This window comes from Eutrema salsugineum, unplaced genomic scaffold (genome assembly GCF_000478725.1).
Source record: "Eutrema salsugineum unplaced genomic scaffold, Eutsalg1_0 scaffold_1, whole genome shotgun sequence".
Classification (NCBI taxonomy): domain Eukaryota; kingdom Viridiplantae; phylum Streptophyta; class Magnoliopsida; order Brassicales; family Brassicaceae; genus Eutrema; species Eutrema salsugineum.
This window is the reverse complement of record NW_006256909.1, coordinates 11670378-11689470: the sequence shown is the minus strand read 5'-3', so window position 1 is coordinate 11689470 and position 19093 is coordinate 11670378. Positions and strand designations below refer to the sequence as shown.

The 19093-nt window shown below is 37.2% G+C and overlaps 4 protein-coding genes across 6 annotated transcripts; 3 read left to right on the top strand and 1 right to left on the bottom strand.

The window, feature by feature from the left end:
* The first annotated feature begins 739 nt into the window (after positions 1 to 739).
* On the top strand, positions 740 to 6073 carry LOC18028136 (WD repeat-containing protein 3). Its single transcript, XM_006414431.2, has 12 exons — positions 740 to 1071; positions 1417 to 1632; positions 1736 to 2857; positions 3201 to 3323; positions 3448 to 3629; positions 3919 to 4150; positions 4396 to 4605; positions 4759 to 4887; positions 5083 to 5151; positions 5394 to 5516; positions 5609 to 5659; positions 5751 to 6073. Exons 1-12 carry the CDS (start codon positions 838 to 840, stop codon positions 5925 to 5927), a joined length of 2868 nt encoding a protein of 955 aa, XP_006414494.1. The 5' UTR covers positions 740 to 837; the 3' UTR covers positions 5928 to 6073.
* An 801-nt stretch (positions 6074 to 6874) lies between these two features.
* LOC18028135 (psbP domain-containing protein 1, chloroplastic) lies at positions 6875 to 8860 on the top strand. 2 transcript variants are annotated; one of them, XM_006414429.2, is made up of 3 exons: positions 6875 to 7182; positions 7345 to 7776; positions 8488 to 8860. In XM_006414429.2, exons 1-3 carry the CDS (start codon positions 7027 to 7029, stop codon positions 8701 to 8703), a joined length of 804 nt encoding a protein of 267 aa, XP_006414492.1. In that variant the 5' UTR covers positions 6875 to 7026; the 3' UTR covers positions 8704 to 8860. The 2 variants fall into 2 exon arrangements, with proteins under 2 accessions (XP_006414492.1, XP_024004319.1); XM_024148551.1 differs by having other exon boundaries at positions 6958 to 7182; positions 7355 to 7776.
* A 146-nt stretch (positions 8861 to 9006) lies between these two features.
* On the top strand, positions 9007 to 10550 carry LOC18028134 (putative TrmH family tRNA/rRNA methyltransferase). Its single transcript, XM_006414428.2, has 4 exons — positions 9007 to 9268; positions 9361 to 9465; positions 9824 to 9950; positions 10043 to 10550. Exons 1-4 carry the CDS (start codon positions 9059 to 9061, stop codon positions 10261 to 10263), a joined length of 663 nt encoding a protein of 220 aa, XP_006414491.1. The 5' UTR covers positions 9007 to 9058; the 3' UTR covers positions 10264 to 10550.
* A 74-nt stretch (positions 10551 to 10624) lies between these two features.
* On the bottom strand, positions 10625 to 17091 carry LOC18028133 (pyruvate, phosphate dikinase 1, chloroplastic). Of its 2 annotated transcripts, XM_006414427.2 has the most exons (20): positions 16828 to 17091; positions 15393 to 15449; positions 15062 to 15295; positions 14526 to 14663; positions 14271 to 14433; positions 13944 to 14179; positions 13697 to 13825; positions 13426 to 13605; positions 13078 to 13215; positions 12820 to 12984; positions 12589 to 12750; positions 12405 to 12494; positions 12182 to 12317; positions 11926 to 12103; positions 11676 to 11805; positions 11470 to 11598; positions 11244 to 11381; positions 11080 to 11157; positions 10913 to 11004; positions 10760 to 10808 (listed from the first exon to the last, which is right to left on the bottom strand). In XM_006414427.2, exons 1-20 carry the CDS (start codon positions 17074 to 17076, stop codon positions 10766 to 10768), a joined length of 2865 nt encoding a protein of 954 aa, XP_006414490.1. In that variant the 5' UTR covers positions 17077 to 17091; the 3' UTR covers positions 10760 to 10765. The 2 variants fall into 2 exon arrangements, with proteins under 2 accessions (XP_024004346.1, XP_006414490.1); XM_024148578.1 differs by lacking the exon at positions 16828 to 17091 and having other exon boundaries at positions 10625 to 10808; positions 15393 to 15458.
* Positions 17092 to 19093: the final 2002 nt, after the last annotated feature.

The window sequence follows — 19093 nt, the reverse complement described above, 5'->3', positions numbered from 1 at the left end:
GAAGAAGCATGTTGCAGCAGCAAAGAATGGTAAATGAAAAAAGAAGAATCAATTGGTACAGTGGAGAGAGGGTCAAGGAGCTTGCTAGAGAGATATTTGGAGAAATATGAAACCAAGCGAATGGAACAAAGAGCTTGATTTCTTCTTTGTTTTCTTTGAATATTGTGACACAAAACGTTGACTTTATTGCCTGACAGAGATTTGTGGAAAACTTCATCAGATTATTAAATTCTACAAAGCTTAATCCTCAGCTTCAACTCCTTTGCCAAGAAAATTCAATATCCATTAGAAACTAGGCAAATCACAATATACTAAATTTATAAAATTCGGAAATCCATTGAGATCAATCGATGCATATTTGAATTTACATATAGATAATCTGATATTTATATCTATACTTTTAAAAATATAAATAAATGATCAGACTATTAAATTGAAACAAATAAATAAGAACTAAAAAGTTAAGAATCACCTTTAAGATTAACATGGTTTCTGCGTAAAAATGACACATACAATTCGAGAAATGGTCTAAATTTGAACCCTTGTTAAAATACCAGTTCTGTTTGGGCCGAACGTTTTTTCTTACGCATCCTTCCTACGAGGGTTAACATGTTATTAGAAAAGTTAGGGGTCAAATAATGAATAAACAAAAAAAAACGCTGGAGATGTTTATTGCAATTTAGTATAAAACATATCGCTAAGAGTTTAGAAGTTAGATTCTTCTTTGGCTTTGCCTCTCTCCAAAAACCCTAATTAAACCCCCACCATCAAAGCTCAATGCAGTAAGGAGCCGGAGACGAAGACGGCAAAACAAAAAACTGAAAAAATCTTTAAGCGATGGTGAAGGCGTACTTACGGTATGAGCAGGCTTCTTCGTTTGGCGTGATAACGTCTTTGGATTCGAACATTGCATACGATTCGACCGGGAAGCATGTGCTTGCTCCGGCACTGGAGAAAGTCGGAATCTGGCACGTCCGGCAAGGAATCTGCAACAAAACCCTAATTCCTTCCTCCTCTCGAACCGGACCTTCTCTTGCCGTTACATCCATCGCCTCCTCTGCTTCTACTTTGGTACCTTCAAATATCTATCTTTTTGACTAGTTAGCATTTTGCTCAGAATCTGCTCGGCTATTGATATATTTGGTAGCTGTATAGCAGAAATATAGCTCACAAAGTCAGATATTTGAACGAATCAATTGCTTTGTTGATTTTAATATACTGATTTTGAAGAAATTGAAATGGATAAGCTTTTGACTAAAAGCATGAACCTTTCTTGATATGTCCTTCCTGGTTTTTCAAGCAAATGTCTTTGGACAAGTAGAGTTTAGATAGTTGGAGTTACATTACTGCGTTAAATTTTGTGTGTCACAAGCGGTTTAGTAAATATAGTTGCTTGAACTCTGTATAATCAACCAGGTTGCAGTTGGGTATGCTGATGGGAGTATACGAATATGGGATTGTGAGAAAGGAACTTGTGAGACTACTCTTAATGGCCATAAGGGTGCTGTGACTGCACTGCGGTACAACAAGCTTGGATCTATGATTGCATCTGGAAGTAAAGACAACGATGTTATCTTGTGGGATGTGGTTGGTGAAACTGGGCTTTTTCGTCTCCGTGGTCATCGTGATCAGGTTCGTATTCGGCTAGCTTTGCAGTTCTACTCATGGCTCCCAAAAGGGTTGGTTACTTGTTCTTTTCTTTTTCTTTGACAAAACTAGTGTGCTTTTGTTGTAGGTCACCGATCTTGTCTTCTTGGATTCTGGTAAGAAACTTGTTACTTCATCTAAGGACAAGTTCTTGAGAGTCTGGGATCTTGAGACACAGCACTGTATGCAAATAGTAAGTGGTCATCATAGTGAAGTCTGGTCTGTGGATGTTGATCCAGAGGAAAGATTTCTCGTTACTGGTTCTGCTGATCCAGAACTGAGATTTTATGCTGTTAAACAAAACATGTCGCATGGATCATTGATGTCAGATTCAAAAGCAAATGGAATTGATGCCAGCGAGGATCATATGGCCGAGGATAAGTGGGAAGTTTTGAAACCGTTTGGGGAAATCCAGAGACAAACCAAGGATAGAGTTGCGAGTGTGCGATACAATAAGTCAGGAAGTCTTTTGGCTTGTCAAATGGCTGGAAAAACAATTGAAATATTCCGAGTATTGGATGAAGCGGAGGCAAAGCGGAAATCAAAGCGTAGGCTTCGCAGGAAAGAGAAGAAAAATCCCAAAACCGAGGTTAAAAATGTAACCGATAATGGAGATGCAAGTAATGCAATCGAAGAAGCTGACACTGTTCCTGTTCCTACTGTCCCTGACGTTTTTAAGCTCTTACAAGTCATTAGAGCTGGCAGAAAAATAAGCTCTTTCTCTTTTTGCCCGATTATTCCAAGAGATTCCTTGGCGACATTGGCTTTGTCTTTGAACAATAACTCGCTGGAGTTCTATACCCTGAAGGGCAGCGAAAACGAGAAAACTGCTACTATTGATCAGCAAGGACATCGTTCTGACGTGAGGAGTGTAGCCCTTAGTGATGACAACAACCTTCTGATGTCAACCAGTCACAGTGAAGTGAAAATTTGGAATCCTAGTACAGGTTCCTGTCTCCGGACCATCGATTCAGGATATGGAATTTGCAGTTTGATTGTCCCTAAAAGTAAGTATGGTATTGTTGGAACTAAGAGTGGGGTACTCGAGATCATTGATATAGGGAGTGCTGCCAAAGTAGAAGATGTTGAAGCACATGGTGGAACTATTTGGTCAATTGCACCTATTCCAGATGACACTGGTTTCGTCACTGTAAGTGCAGATCATGAGGTCAAATTCTGGGAATACCAAGTCAAAAAGAAACCTGGCCAAGTGAGCAGCTTTCTTACCTTTCTTTTATTTGATTAATACTCTAGTTGAAGAAGTCACTGATGCAATTTTGTTTGTTTGTTGGGGAAAATGTTTCCACAGTTGCTTCTTAGAGGCATTCATTTTAATTATTACGATGTGTTAATATCTTTTGTCCTTCATTTCGGTTTCACTGGCTGCTTCTTAAATTACTTTCTTTTCATCTCCTGGTTTATTTGACTTTTTTCTTTTCTTTTCTATTCGGTTCTATGATAACAAAGGGTTGAATGAGCTGATTCGTTACACTTACTGTCAGTTGAATTTTATATGACTCTTGTAAAGCATATAATATTAAATTATATTGCAGGAGTCCAAGCAACTCACGGTTTCAAATGTGAGGTCTATGAAGATGAATGATGACGTACTTGCCGTTGCCATCAGTCCTGATGCTAAACATATTGCAGTCGCTCTGCTTGATTCCACCGTCAAGGTATGAATTATATCTTGTATCCTGATAATAGCATAATTAAATTGTCTATGTTTCAGTTTGTAAATTTTTTTTCGTATATTCGGAAAAATGTTGCTTAATCATGCTCCCATCATATTGTTTCCAGGTTTTCTATGTAGATTCCCTCAAATTCTACCTCTCCTTGTACGGCCACAAGTTGCCTGTCATGTGCATTGCCATTTCATCCGATGGAGAGTTGATTGTAACTGGTTCTCAGGACAAAAATTTGAAAATTTGGGGTTTGGATTTCGGTGATTGTCACAAGTCCATCTTTGCTCATGACGACAGGTACTTCCAGAAACTGTAACCATATTTCTCCGAATGGCACAAAAATGTAAATCTGTCGACCTTTTTTTCCATTTTAAAATATAATCATTGTACAATGGAGAAGCTAGACTTTCAGAAAAAAAAATGAAAACAATATGGCATTACGTGCATGGTATAAAATAGAACTCTTTTTAACAGTGGATTCTCAATACATTTTGAATTATTAGTGGAAACATGCTTTTTTTACAAGACTCTCTAGGATTACTAACGATTTGTGCTGTTCTGCTGACACGTGACTCTTGTTTTCTAGTGTTATGGGGGTGAAATTTGTTCGCAATACCCATTACCTGTTCAGCATTGGGAAAGACCGACTTGTGAAGTATTGGGATGCGGACAAGTTTGAGCTTCTGTTAACGCTTGGTGGACATCACGCAGAGATTTGGTGCTTTGCTATCAGCAACCGTGGTGATTTTCTCGTCACAGGATCTCATGACCGCTCCATGCGACGTTGGGATCGTACTGAAGAACCTTTCTTCCTCGAGGTAATGCCCTATTGCTTGAAGTTGGTCCAGTAAATTTTGAATGAAGAGTCAGATTCAGATAGATGCAGAAAGGAATAAAATGTGAAATTCGAGCAAGTCATTTAACTATATGAAGAAGTATCTTTCTTTATTTTGGTCGTAAAATGGCGATTTGGTAGCAGGACTACGTAGATATCTTAGCATTCTGATGAGTTACTTGTAAATGACTTTGGGTCCATAACTTCAATTTTGCTCGAAATTCTCAGGAGGAAAAAGAAAAGAGGTTAGAAGAGCTATTTGAGTCTGAGATCGATAACGCAGCGGATAACAGGCATGGATCCCTGGAGGAAATCCCAGAGGAAGGTGTTGCAGGTTTAGCTAAGAAGACGACAGTAGATGTCCTATCAGCTGCTGATTCAATCTTAGAAGCTCTAGAGCTAGCGGAAAATGAAAAGAACCGTGTTGCTGAATATGAGGTGAGAATTGTGAGCTTGCATATCTACATATGCTAAAAATATATGCATTTCTCAGTTGTTTCTAAGCATTCTCGGGTTAGGTTCATTTCCCGATGGGGCCATGGATTGTGATCTAAGTCTTGTATATGTTGATTTTGCCATCATGAATATCAGGAGGAAAAAACAAAGGGAAAGGTTCCTGATCTCCTTCCAAATGCTGTGATGCTCGGGCTTTCTCCGTCTGAGTTTGTTCTCAAAACCATCTCAAAAGAGAAAACAAACGATCTTGAACAGATCTTACTGGTTAGTTGTTTCTCTCCCAAATGAAAAAACTCATCGGCCTTTCTTTGGGTTTTACAATTTCTTGTTTAAAAAGGTTCAGAAAAAGCTAGTTACTCGGTTGCCCCTCAACTATATACAGCAGCTAAAGTTTTTTCAACTCAAGGTTTTTTTTTTGCTTATCAAGTGCACTTACTATCCTTCTCTGGTTTTGTGTAGCCTCTACCATTCTCAGATGCTTTAAAGCTTCTTTCCTACATGAAAGACTGGAGTTTGATTCCCGAAAAGGTGACTCTTTCTACTCCTTTTTTTTTCCATCAACAGTATCTCTCAATGTATCCTTAGCTTCAGTAAATCTAGCTCTGAAGTGCTTGACTCATAAAAAGCGTGTCATAAGTTACGTCAAATTATATGTCCATTCACACATGGAACCGCTGAAGTGTGTACATAGAGATGTTATCTTGTGTCGATGTTGATCTTATTCATCAAAGCTTTTTGGTTCTGAAACTGTTGTTGTATAATCCACGCAGGTAGAGCTAGTTTGCAGGATTTCAACGATTGTATTACAGACACATCACAATCAGTTGGTAACGACACCGGCTGCACGACCAATATTAAGTGTTCTTAGGGATATTCTTCACGCAAACGTCAAGGTAAAGTTATCTGTGACTGACAATATACAGATAGATAATATAACAGTTTGTAAGTGACGATAGTTAGGTAATATTTGAATTGCTGTTACCAGGAATGCAAAGATACAATCGGTTTCAATTTGGCTGCCATGGATCATGTGAAGGTAACTCAACTATTCAATTGTTTCGTCACGTGCAACGCCGAGTTTGAGAAGAAAACATTATGACCTGTGGTTTTTTTTTTTTCTTAAACAGCAAATGATGGCATCAAGATCTGATGCTCCTTTCAGAGATGCCAAGGCGAAGCTGATGGAGATAAGATCACAGCAAGCGAAACGCATGGAGGCACGTTTGGATACGAAAACAGAGAGAAAAAGAAAGAAGAAACAGAAGAGACTAGAGGATGGGCAGCATGGTCATGCTTGGGTCTGATTTTTTTTTTACTGGCTATTTTTGTTTGTAATTTTGAAGGGTTAAAGTTAAAATCCAAAATTTTGCTGTAATGTTGTGACTAGAATTAATTTACTTTTATAATATCTATCCAAAACTTGGTTGACTAGGCCCAACCAAATTCTCAATTTCTCTGCGGATTCTTGATCAATTGATTGATTCTCTATTACTTACACTCGACCATCTGAGCGTGAAGAGGCTTCATCTACATATGCTTTTCATTGTTACATAATAAGTAAAGGAGCTTGAACAAATTCTTGCAAATCAACTTCTCGATTTTTTACTATAGATCTTCCATTGCCATACCCGAGACCCAACAATTGCAATGTAAGATTCACTTCTCTCTTCTCTGATTTTGGAATGGAAAACTGGTCTTCAATTAAACAGCTCTAGTTGCAAACTGGTTTTCATTATTACATGCTTTTAGAGCATCTCCAATGCAGGATGGTATTTGTATTTTGTACTTCTATAAATCATCTCTTCCTATATTAATTTGGTTTTATGTAATATAGTTTATGTAACATTATTTTCTAAATTATCAAAATTTGCAAAAAATATTTTCGAAAAATATTATTTTTTATTCAGAAGAACTCCAAAAAAGAGATCAGGGTTAAAGGTGTAAAAATAGGAGAGGTTTTTTACTATTTATAAAAAAAAATATATATATTAAAAAAATCCAAAGAACTCCAAAGAGGGTCTCGACATGCCCTTACTCGACCCTTGACATAAACAGGCTTTGTAGTTGCAAACTCTTAAAATTTAATGTTTCTTAAGCAAAAACATGGGTTCGATCTTTCGACTGCTCCTTTGTAGTTCGATCTTCAAATGCTTTTAATTAAATGAAATGTTTGCCCAAAAAAAAAAAGACACGAAATAAAACGCTGCGTTCGACAGAGAAATAAACTTTGGTAAGGATGAGATTGGCCTTTGAGAAAGTGAAAAACATTATCCAGAAAAATCAGACGTTACCACCAATCTCTCAGCTTGCTTTGAAATCCAAACAGAAACACCAGAAAGAAAAAAAATGCAAGAAAGTTGTCATCTTTAAAAAAAAAATCACTCTTTCTTCTCTGCTCCTAACATGGAGACCCTTCTCTCTCCACGTTCTCTCTCCCCTCCTCTCACAAAACCCACTCTAAATTCCTCGTCTTTCTCCAGACCCATCTCTTGCCAATATCCCAAGCTCGCTAAACCGGAATCTCCAGCCCTCAAAAACTCGTTAACCAATGCCAAACAGGTAAAATTCATCACTTTGATTGAGCCTCGCTTTCTAGTTTAGCATATTGTGTCTTCTTTACAAAATTGGGTATAATGTGCCAATGCAAAAAAAAAAGCTTCGTTTTTTTATAATCGTGGTGTTTGAAGTTTGATTATGTTTATATTGACACCGTCTCTTAAGGCTTGTGCAGTTGGGAGGAGGAGCTTGATGATGAGTGGCTTGCTCATGTCTGGTTTAATGGTTTCAGAAGCCAATCTACCAACATCATCATTTGCTTTGACTTCAGTGTTCAGAGAGTACATTGATACATTTGATGGATACTCTTTCAAGTACCCTCAAAACTGGATCCAAGTCCGAGGAGCAGGCGCTGACATATTCTTTAGAGACCCTATTGTCCTCGACGAGAACCTCTCGGTCGAGTTCTCTTCGCCTTCTTCCTCCAAATATAAGTCTCTTGAGGACTTGGGCTCCCCTGAAGAAGCGGGAAAGACAGTGCTTAGACAGTACTTGACTGAGTTTATGTCCACTAGACTTGGGGTCAGGCGCGAGGCCAACATCCTTACAACTTCCTCCAGAGTTGCAGATGATGGTAAACTCTACTACCAAGTCGAGGTAAGCCAAGATCAGTTGCCAAATTGCATCATAAAGTCCTAAATTATGAGCAACAACATCATAGGACGGCTTAGTTCATTTGATAGTTGAGGTTGATGATAGGGAGGATGATTCTTGTGCAAGCTTTAGGGTGAATTTGGACAAGAACGAGGGCCATTACATTTGTCTTGTCGGTTTAGAGTTGTATAAGAAAACGATCGTTTTCTTGATCAATCATAGTGTTACAACATGTAAGAATAGTTTTCTTGATAAAACATTTCTTGGTGTTGCAACATGTGTTGATTAATCACAGTGTTTCAGAGTTTCTTAAGACAACTGTTTTCTTGAGCAAATCACAGTGTTTCAGGATTTGTGATTGCAACAATAAGTCTTATTTTTCGGTTCAAGCTGCACATGCATTACTGCTTTTGTGATATGGAGGATGTTCTTGTGCCTATTGCTGAAACAAAAGTGTGAAGCTTTAGGCTAATTTGGACAAGAACCGGGCCATTACGTTCGTCTTGTTGGTTTAGAGTTGCATAAGGAAATAACGATTGTTTTCTTGATCAATCATTAAGTATAGTTTTCTTTGATCACACATGTCTTATTTCCGGTTCATTTGAAGCTGCAACATGCATTATAATGCTTTTATCTTGAAGTTAGAGATATTGTAATGATAGATCACATAGCTTCATTTAGCTACATTGGTTTTTTTTGGGATGATTTGAACAGGTGAACATAAAGTCGTACGCAAACAACAACGAGCTCGCAGTGATGCCACAAGACAGAGTGGCTCGTTTGGAATGGGACAGGCGCTACCTAGCGGTTCTAGGAGTTGAGAACAATAGACTCTATTCATTGAGACTCCAAACACCTGAGAAAGTTTTCCAGGAAGAGGAAAAAGACCTAAGAAGAGTCATGGATTCCTTCAGGGTCGAGAAGATTTAAGAGAAGAAGCTTCTTCACATTTTTCCAAACAAAAAAAACAAAATTTCTTTACTGTAATTTAAAAGGCTCTTGCTTGTAATGTTCTTACATGATTCAAGTTATTTATATTTGAGAATTCAGATTAAGTTTTTGGTCTGAGGAAGGTGGTAACTTGTAATCTCAAATCTGCCAACGGCAACTGTTACAGACTAAGCTTTAATCCGAATTGATCAAATTTTACCCAAACCGGTTAATTTGAAACTAAATTGATGGTATTATTACCGGTTATCGGTGAAGGTTTTTTGTTTTTTTTTGGTTAAAGTCTTTCGCAAAAACCCTCACTGGGAAAAAGGAGAAGACGAAGACGACGACGACGATGGTGGGATTTGAGAGCTACGTGGTTGTTCACAACATAGCAAAGCGGCACAACATCGGAACACTAGCTCGAAGCGCGACGGCGTTTGGTGTTACGGAGGTGATCCTCGTCGGCCGCCGTGACTTCAACGCCTTCGGAAGCCATGGTTCAGCTTCTCACATCCGTTTCCGCCATTTTCACTCCCTCGCCGATGCTCGCACCTACCTCAAGGTCTTGATTTCATAATTACCCAAGTTTCTGGATTTTTTATGGATCTTGTCATTCCCGATTTCAAATTGTTGTTTTGAATTTACTTTTAAAAGGAGGAGAAAGATTGCGATATTTGCGGCGTAGAGATTGCAGATGGAGCTGCTGCGATCAACGTACATCCTTTCAAAAGAAGCACTGCGTTTCTTCTGGGTAATGAGGTAACTCAATCAATTTTCACAAAAGCTTTGAACTTTAGCTATTTTGTGAACTTTGAATTTTAGCAATCTTTAGTCCATTTCATCTGTGAACAATGTGGGAAGAAGTGGATCAATAGCAACTTGAATGGTTTCAAAGACAATTTTTAGGAGAACAGAAATAGGAGTGAAGTTATTGCAAGACTTAGTTTAAATTCTCCAGCTTTCTTATGAAATTCTCTCGCTATTCAAACTCTTTCTGTGAACGATTTTCAGAGACTATTATTTTGACTTCATTGGTACAGAAATGGGTAATAAGCATTCAAGATTTGATGATCATTATTACTTAATGGCAAAGTTTGGTTTATTTTTTTGTTTGTAGGGAACAGGATTATCTGCCAAGGAATATGAAATATGTGACTTCTTTGTATATATTCCTCAGTACGGTTGTGGCACTGCCTCCTTGAATGTTACTGTTGCAGCTTCTATTGTCTTGCATCATTTTGGAGGTAATGGTTAATGAAATGGACTTTATTATAGTCATCTCTATAGAAATGAGTAGAGTGTTGCTTTGCTTAAAAAAGGATTGGTTTTGTTACAGTTTGGGCGGGATTTTCTGAACGTGACCGAGATGGAAGCAAATTTATAGTGGCTGATAAACCAACAAGGCAAGGGAGACGGAATTTCTGTGCTGGTACAGAAGAATCCATCGTTGAAGAGCGGAAGTTGAGGAAAGAAAGTGCGGAAAATGGGTTTTTCGACGAAAATGGAAACGGGAATTCGTCATCGGAGCTTTTGAACGGTTTGTTCCTTGACGAATAAAGTGTCTTTGAAAAGGACAAAGATTTGATTTTTGAGTTCAAATCATGGGGAAGATCAGGAAACATCCCCTTCAATATATAGAATCAAGCGGAGTCAGCTCCTCGTGCCTGTTCATTGCTTAGTTACGAGATCCTCTAATCTTTGTTTTGCAAGTAGAGACAGCTGATTAGGAGAAGTTGATTACTTGATCTTGATTTGTTGATTTATGAACACATGTTTGAAGATGGTTTCAGGTGATAGAAGAATCTCATTGTTGTGTCTTTGCATTAATCTTCATATCAACATTTCCACTAGACATCTGATCAATTTCTTATAGTAATCGTCTTCCTTTGTTATTGATATCAAGTGTATGCTCATGAACTTGTTAAAATATGATTTTTTTTATTAACACTTCAGTTATTACATGAAAATTACATGAAACTTCTATTTTTTTTTTTTTTATTCTTTGAAGAAGTTAAATTTTTGGTTCATTATCTTACAGAAAAAATCAAAGCGTTTTTTTTCAAGCAACAACTTGAGCAGCTGCTAGCCTTGCAATGGGAACTCTGCAACAACAAAAATCCACAATAATTACATCAAGATGAATGTTATTTTTTTAACAAAAAGAAAAATTAGGATTTGATTGAGCAAGTAGTAACTAAATATTTACCTGAAAGGAGAACAAGAGACATAGTCAAGTCCTGCTTCAGCAAAGAATGCTACAGACGATGGCTCTCCTCCATGTTCTCCACATACACCAACCTGTTTATTTCAAAACTCAGATTCAATCCCAAATTCTCAAATTCCATTTTTGAATTCGATTTTGACAAAACTTACCTTGAGGTTAGGCCTAGCTGCTCGTCCTCTTTCAGTTGCCATCTTGATCAATTGTCCTACACCTTTCTGATCAAGAACCTGATACCAAAAACATAAACAATGGCCATCAAGTCTCTACCTTTTAAAGAAAGTAAATGGAACTCTTAATTAGAAGTTTCATATACCTCAAAAGGGTCATGCTGTAACATTCCTTTGGCGAGGTAAATCGGTAGAAACTTCCCAACATCGTCTCTACTATATCCAAACGTCATTTGGGTCAAATCGTTTGTGCCAAACGAAAAAAACTCTGCCTCTTCTGCAATCTGTTTTAAACAAAGTTCTTAAACTTTAGCAACTTCCCCTTGAACATGGTTTAGTGACCAAACAAACAATTTAGTCTAGTAGCTTTACCTCATCTGCAATGAGTGCGGCTCGAGGGATCTCAATCATTGTCCCGACCTTGTAGCTCACGGTATGACCCATCTCAGCAAACACTTGCTTTGCAACTTTCCGAATTACATCAACTTGGTGACCCAATTCCTGTCATTACCATCATGCTTTCTGGTTAATCTTTTCTTACTTATGTTGCAAAGAGTATATATGTTTAACATACATACCTGAGGAGTTCCTACAAGTGGAACCATAATCTCAGGAAGAACAGTGATGCCTTGGTCCTGCATCGACGCTGCTGCTTCAAAAATTGCACGCGCTTGCATTTCCGTTAGCTCTGGATACGATATTCCAAGCCTAAAATGCACAAATTAACAGTTCAGGTCAACAGAGAAAGCGAGAAAGCAAGAAAGCTAAATAGCAAGAAAGAAAGAAAGCAAGAAAGCTAAATTTCTAGAAAGCAAGAAAGCAAGAAACCTGCAACCGCGGAAACCAAGCATTGGGTTCACTTCAGAGAGTTTCTCTATCCGTGACAAGATTTCGTCTTCTTTCATGCCTGTTTCTGCAGCTAGCTCGTGTACTATGTTGTCCAAATCACCTTCCGGGAGAAACTCGTGAAGCGGAGGGTCTAACAAACGGATTGTAACTGGTAAACCTAGAAAAACACAAGATCAAAGTTTTAAGTTCTGACTCAAAAGATTACATTATTGAAAGAGGGCTCAAAACATTTTACCATCCATTGCCCGGAAGATCCCTTCGAAATCTGAACGCTGGTAAGGAAGCAATACGTCTAGAGAAGCTTTCCTTTGCTCTGTTGTCACCGCCATTATCATCTTTCTCACAGCTTTAATCCTATCTGAGCCAAAGAACTTAGCAACCAAACCAAAAGACAAACATGTAAGATTTTGAACTCCAAAAAATCAAAGAACATGGATCAAGAACAGAGAAGGAGTTACCATATGTTCTGTCCTACAAAGCCCGATCCCTTCCGCACCGTTTTTCCTCGCAGCAGTCGCGTCTTCAGGCGTATCCGCATTCGCCATAACCTTATTGATGACCATCGAGACATTTCAGTGACAAAAAAAGCTTAAAGGAATGTCAAAAAAAATTTCAAAGCAGCTCAGAAACTCATTAAAACACCTTGAGACGTCTGATTCCATCAGCCCAAGACATGAAAGTCTCTAAATCAGCACTCAAAGCCGGAGGAGCCAATGCTTGTTTCCCCAATATAACCTCACCCGTTGATCCGTTCATCGAGATCCATTCTCCTTCATTTATCGCCAAATCTCCAATCGAAAGAACCTGGTTTTTCAAAAACCCTAACTTGAGAAACAATCTTCCCCCACAAAATTTCCAAAGATGAAATGTTACCTTATGGTTTTCGTCGACACGGATCTCGGAGCAACCGGCGATGCAACATTTCCCCCAACCACGAGCCACAACCGCCGCGTGTGACGTCATTCCTCCTCTCGCCGTCAATATACCTTCCGCTGCGTGCATCCCTCCAACATCTTCAGGGCTTGTCTCCGTTCGAACCTAAAAACCAATCTCATTACACGGTTCGTTCAGACAAGATTTCACAGTGTCGTCTGTGTATAATCGGAGATGTATTATGAGTTTTGATCTTACCAGAATCACATTTTTGCCCTGAGAATGCCAAGCTTCGGCTTCCTCCGCCGTGAACACAACTTGACCAACCGCCGCTCCTGGAGACGCCGGTAAGCCTTTCGCCACCACTTTTTCACGATACCCCGACGGTTCATGAAACTATTTCATCACAAAAAAAAAATAAAAAAACAAAACTTTCATTGACCCATTTCATCTATTACGTTTAATAATCATCTCTGTTTTTGATCCCTAAACCCTAAACTGCTAAAACCCATTTCCTTCTTTGTTCGAATAACCAAACATTATACCAGTGAATTTTTGGCTTTACATGTAAAGTTTGAACCTTTTTGAGTTTATAATATGCATTACCTGTGGGTGAAGTAGTTGATCAAGATGTTGAGGCTCCACCATTTTGATAGCAGAAGATTTATCCACAAGCCCTTCACTAACCATATCAACTGCTATCTTCACTGCACCTTTACCGGTTCGCTTACCCGTTCTACATTGCAGCATCCACAATCTTTCTTCTTGGACCGTGAATTCGATATCCTGCAATACACAATTGGAGACATTGTTCAAACTAAATTTGTGCTCTGTTTTCTTCTTGATGAGTACTTATGAGAATTGTATGTATACTAACCATCATGTCTTTGTAATGCGCCTCCAAAATGTCGCAGTTCTCAACAAGTTCCGTGTATGCCTCGGGCATTAGTCTCTTCATTGTATCCAAATCTTGTGGTGTTCTTATCCCTGCAACCACATCTTCTCCCTGTCCAAAACACATTTTAGTGTAAGACAAAGAAACGGTATTTATAACTTAAAACCAATTGTCAATTATTTGAGATTACTTGGAGGAAACTAAAAGAGTTTAGTTTGAGATGCCAAACCTGAGCATTGACAAGAAACTCGCCGTAGAGCTTCTTCTCTCCGGTACTAGGGTTCCTGGTGAAGAGAACACCAGTCCCTGAAGTGTCTCCCATGTTTCCAAACACCATACACTGAATGTTAACCGCGGTTCCTTTCAATCCGGTTATCTGGTTAATGCTTCTGTACTTGATAGCTCTTGGACTATCCCAAGAATCAAAAACCGCTTCAATCGCTAGCTCCAATTGCTTTTTCGGATCTGAAAATTATCCGGTTAAAGACTTATGAAACTAAAACATGAATGTTATACTTAATCTCAGATTAGAAAAATACAGGAATCAAAATCAAACCTGAAGGAAACTCTTGACCCTTGACCTGTAAGTAAACACTCTTGTACTGCTCAACCAATTCTTTGAGATCGTTCGCGGTTAGTTCAGTGTCGTTTTTTACATTTTTTCTATCCTTCATATTCTCTAGCTTTTCTTCAAACTTGGCGTGTGGAATCCCCATAACCTTTTTTGGTCAAGAAAGCATTGAGAAGGTGGGTCAGAGAGCTTTCTTGACATGCAAGTTACTCTTATATTGTTATGGAACAGAGGACTTACAACATCACCAAACATATCAAGAAAACGCCGGAATGAATCGTAAGCGAAACGCTCACCGCTTTTGGCGGCCAAACCGACGACAACTTCGTCGTTTAAGCCAAGGTTAAGTACAGTGTCCATCATACCTGGCATTGAAATCTACAATACAAATATATCGATCATAAACAAGGTTAGGTACACCAAAAAAATTATACTAAATCTTTTCCTCAAACGAATCTATTAACTTCATAACATCCAAATGTGACCTAGGAGAAATTTCTTTAATATTTTCTTCATATTAATATTATAACTAAAGTTCTGTCACTATGATCCTCAATGTAATAAACAATTAAGATAATAAAAGGTTAGAATATACTTATCCAAACAATTTCTTTTTTTGAAACACCAAAAAAATATGTGAAGTTAATAATCAACAAATTAATTTTTTTTTCCTGGTTAAAAAGGCTTTTCTACGTCTTGTTTTTCTTTTTCTTCTTAACAACATATAAATTATGTTCATACAAAAAAAGCATATAACTATGTTTGTATATACTTACGGCGGCGCCGGAGCGAACGGAGAGGAGGAGTGGCTTGGAGGGATCGGCTAAGGAAGCTCCAATGTCTTGTTCGATGAACCTAAGACCTTCTAAAATCTCTTCCCATAAACCTTCTGGAAGCTTCTTACCGGCAATCTGATATTGCCGACAAGCCTCCGTCGATATGGTTAGTCCCGGTGGCACCGACAAGCCTATGCTCGCCATCTCCGCCAGGTTCGCTCCTTTACCTCCCAACTTCATATAAAAACATTTTTGATTAAGAAAAGTTTTAAAACAAAACATTGATTAATGTATATATAGTATGATTTGGATGATATATGATGATACATACCAAGGACTTCATGCCCTTGTTGCCTTCGCTTCTTCCTTTTCCAAAGGTGAACACTCGCTGCATCATGAATTTTCTTTTTGTTTTTGTTTTTGGGATTGAATTTAGATTGCAGAAATGTTTGTGCAAGTTCAAGAAGACATGAATGTGTCTCTCTCTATATATAGTAAAAACTAACAGTTGGAATAGATAAAATTGATCAATTCTATCCAACTTAAATAGGACATGACTATTTTATCTGTCAGCTAGATATACAATGTTTCTGATTTAAACTAAAATAAAAATAGAAAAAATAAAACTGAATACTAAAACCATATATTCATTAAAAAAAAATAGTTTACTGAAAATTTTAAGATAAAAAACTTTATTTTAATTTAATAGATAAAGTTATATTTCTCATTAACAATCAGTTGCTTTTAAGATCAATTATTTAATTATAATAAAAGTAATACTCAGTCGAAATTTTATTAAATATAGATGCATGTAAGTCATTTATATTTGTTTGTTAATAGAAATCATAAAGCAATTTGTATTTTTGCGTGGTACGTCATCAAATTCAAACCACATTGTTATCTTCTCAAGATATATTACAAAATTCCAACCTCGAAGTGCTAAATTTGTAGTATTATTGACCAAAAGTTATAGAAGTTTTAGTTCGGTGACTCATAGATGTGTCAACCATATCTGATCACGCAAATACTGTACTTTTACTATCTACCACCACTCTCTCAATCGAATATTCTCTTCGTTTTTTGGCAACTTTTTTTTGTTACTTAAGCCAAGAATTTTATTGGCGTTTTGGTTTTTTTTTGTTTTTATTGCCATTAGGACAGATTCTTCACGTATACTTTTGTATTATTACAAAACGTGGCATTGGCCGACCTACCAAGTGGCATAAGAATCTAAGTGCAGCACAAGCCCTTGTGTTATCGACCGCAAAAGTATCCACGGTTCACTTAGGCTTTAACCCACCAAATTGGACCGGGATATTCATTAAAACATAACTGGTTAACTAAGCCGGAGTTAGATCATATTTACCATTAACCTAATAACCTCTCTGCGATTAATAATGACCTCGAGCATCATTTTAACTTCAAACCGTTCGATGTTTAAACAAGAGTTACGGAACCAATCAACATCAACAATCCTCTCACAAGACAAAAACCAATGTCACGATGGCGTAATCGATTTTGTGTTCTAGCCAGGAGAATGCAAACCAAGTATCTATCTCCGGTTTTCACTCGCATACGAGTTCAATTCAAATTATTAAAATAATTGAGCTGCTAGATGGTTCGATCCAATGATCGCTCATAATTTCTATTAAGAATCTCACGTCTAAAATAAACTTGAAACATAATAAGTGTAAAATCAAAGGTTATGGAAGTATCTAGGTCCAAAACCATAGGACCCACAAGAAAGATCGAAATGGAAGACTAACCTTTTTGGTTATGGAAGCGGCCGGATCAGACACAGGGCTAAGGACGGCTCGAGCTTTTGTCCGACGATGCCAACCGGTCTTTGCTAAGCTGAACCGTTGGCAATAGATTGTACCGATTTTAGCAAACCGGTTTGACTCATTACCTAGCCGGTATGATCGACTAGCCAATCGATTATCGCCGCGATCCGTACGGTACATTCCATCTCCCTTGAATAGCTCTGGTGTTGTCTTCAGGATCATACTTTTCATTTTCTTTTATATAAAACTTAAATCACTATCTAAATAAATAAAATATATCTTCCCTTTAAGAGTTTTTATAAATTGGTGTTTGATGGTGAGCTTGTAGAAATGGCGGACGTTTTATAAATTTCTTTCTCTGACCCAACTTTGTTTTTTTTTTTGTTGGGTTCTTATTAGATACAAAGACTTTCTGTGATCTCTTTTTATTTTTAAATTTTTTGGGGGTTTATAGATTTTGGTTTGACGAGTGACGTGAGTGGATCTTAGATAGATGTGGTTATGATTAGCCAATGTGTCGATTCCATGGTTGTTCTTCCGCTGTCTATCAACGACCATATAAGTGGCCACAATTTCAATTAATTTCTTAAGATTATTAGTTTTTTGGAACACGAATAAGATTCAAAAGAATTTTATGAGGGCATACTGCATACATATTGTAATAATTGAGACCGATGGAGATCTCAACTCTATCTTACATTTACGCGATATTAAGCTCTTTTTAAATGTTACAAAAAAAATAATTCAGCTCAACTCTATCTTATTTGTATACGTGATATTTTTTTGGGTTTATTTCCCACAAGTTATGAAATTAGAGAAATAATTGAGATCGACGGAGTACGAATTAATGAAGCTAAAAGTGTTTGTGGTGGTGCTTGGTGTGAAAGTGACTTGCCAGGTTCCAGGAGAGGTATGTGGCCATATAATTCAACTATATTTACAGTTTACATTTCAATAAAGTTTATATATATCATCATTTTATTAAGTTCTAGAAGAATGTCGAAGAGAAAACAAACGAATTCTAAGTTTTTGAATGTGATTTAATTTCTTTTTGAAAATTAGCTTAGAAAGATAAATGTTTTTAGTAATTTCATAAGATTTCATCTCGTGTAAACACTAAACAGATGTGTTAACGTTTTAAATAATTTATCAGTCATGCACGAGTTAAAGTTAGCAATATGAAAAAAAAAAAAAAAAAACAATTTCAAAGAATCTACTAAGGTAAACACATATAATTGGAGCTTGAAATGATGTGTATGTGTTTAATCTTCATGTATTAATTACAGTATTTAAATATACGATGCAAGCATGCATGGCACATAGCTTGAAAAACATTTTCATTTCTTTTGAACATATGGAAACGTATGGCAATACAAATAAGTGAAAGAGAGGATTATAACTTCCGAAGAATCTGGAAGTGTCCTACACATTCATGCTCGATGATGTATATATGTGCCATGCTCTACTGAACTTTCTGGTGATTTTTCGTTGTAAAAACATACATATCAGATAACTCCAAAAACTCATTATAAAATAGTGAACTGTGACTGTCACGGGGAAGATCTGAGCGATCGCTTGATGGGATCCAGTGAGTGAGAGACGTAACAAAATGGGCTGTATTACTTGTTTATAGGTTAAGAGATTACAATAGATGCTAATGCTCTACATAATTAAGGGACTGAGACTGCGAAACACGTTAATGTTGTATATTATATGGCAAAAGCTAGTAATTAGCAAACACAAAACATTATTGTAATTGTAAGAAAATGATCTTTGACTTTATTTGTCAATTATTTTTGTCTCTTTTCAAGGGTCTTATGAGTTATTATCCTATTAATTCAACACCACACATTATGTCATATCACAAACACACAAAAAGACAGAGCATACGTGACCACATTCTCTATATCCTTCACGTCTATCAAGCAATATCAACATTACATAACCGAACCCGAATCTAACCCAAACCATGATTGTATTATTTACTTTAAAAATACGGGTTTGTATTTTCCTAAAGTCAATACTTTAGTGTTGACATGCATTAGATTTTGCGTGATTTATCTCGATCGATAAGAATCTAATATGTACCTAAGAGTTGTTTGGTTTAGACTCGAAATTCGGATTGAATCCGGTCTAAACCGTCTCATAACCGAATACCGATCTATCCTTACCTGGTATAGTACAACAACAACAAGATGAACGGCTAATATAAATTTTAATAGTATCAAATTAAAAAAAAATGAAGAAC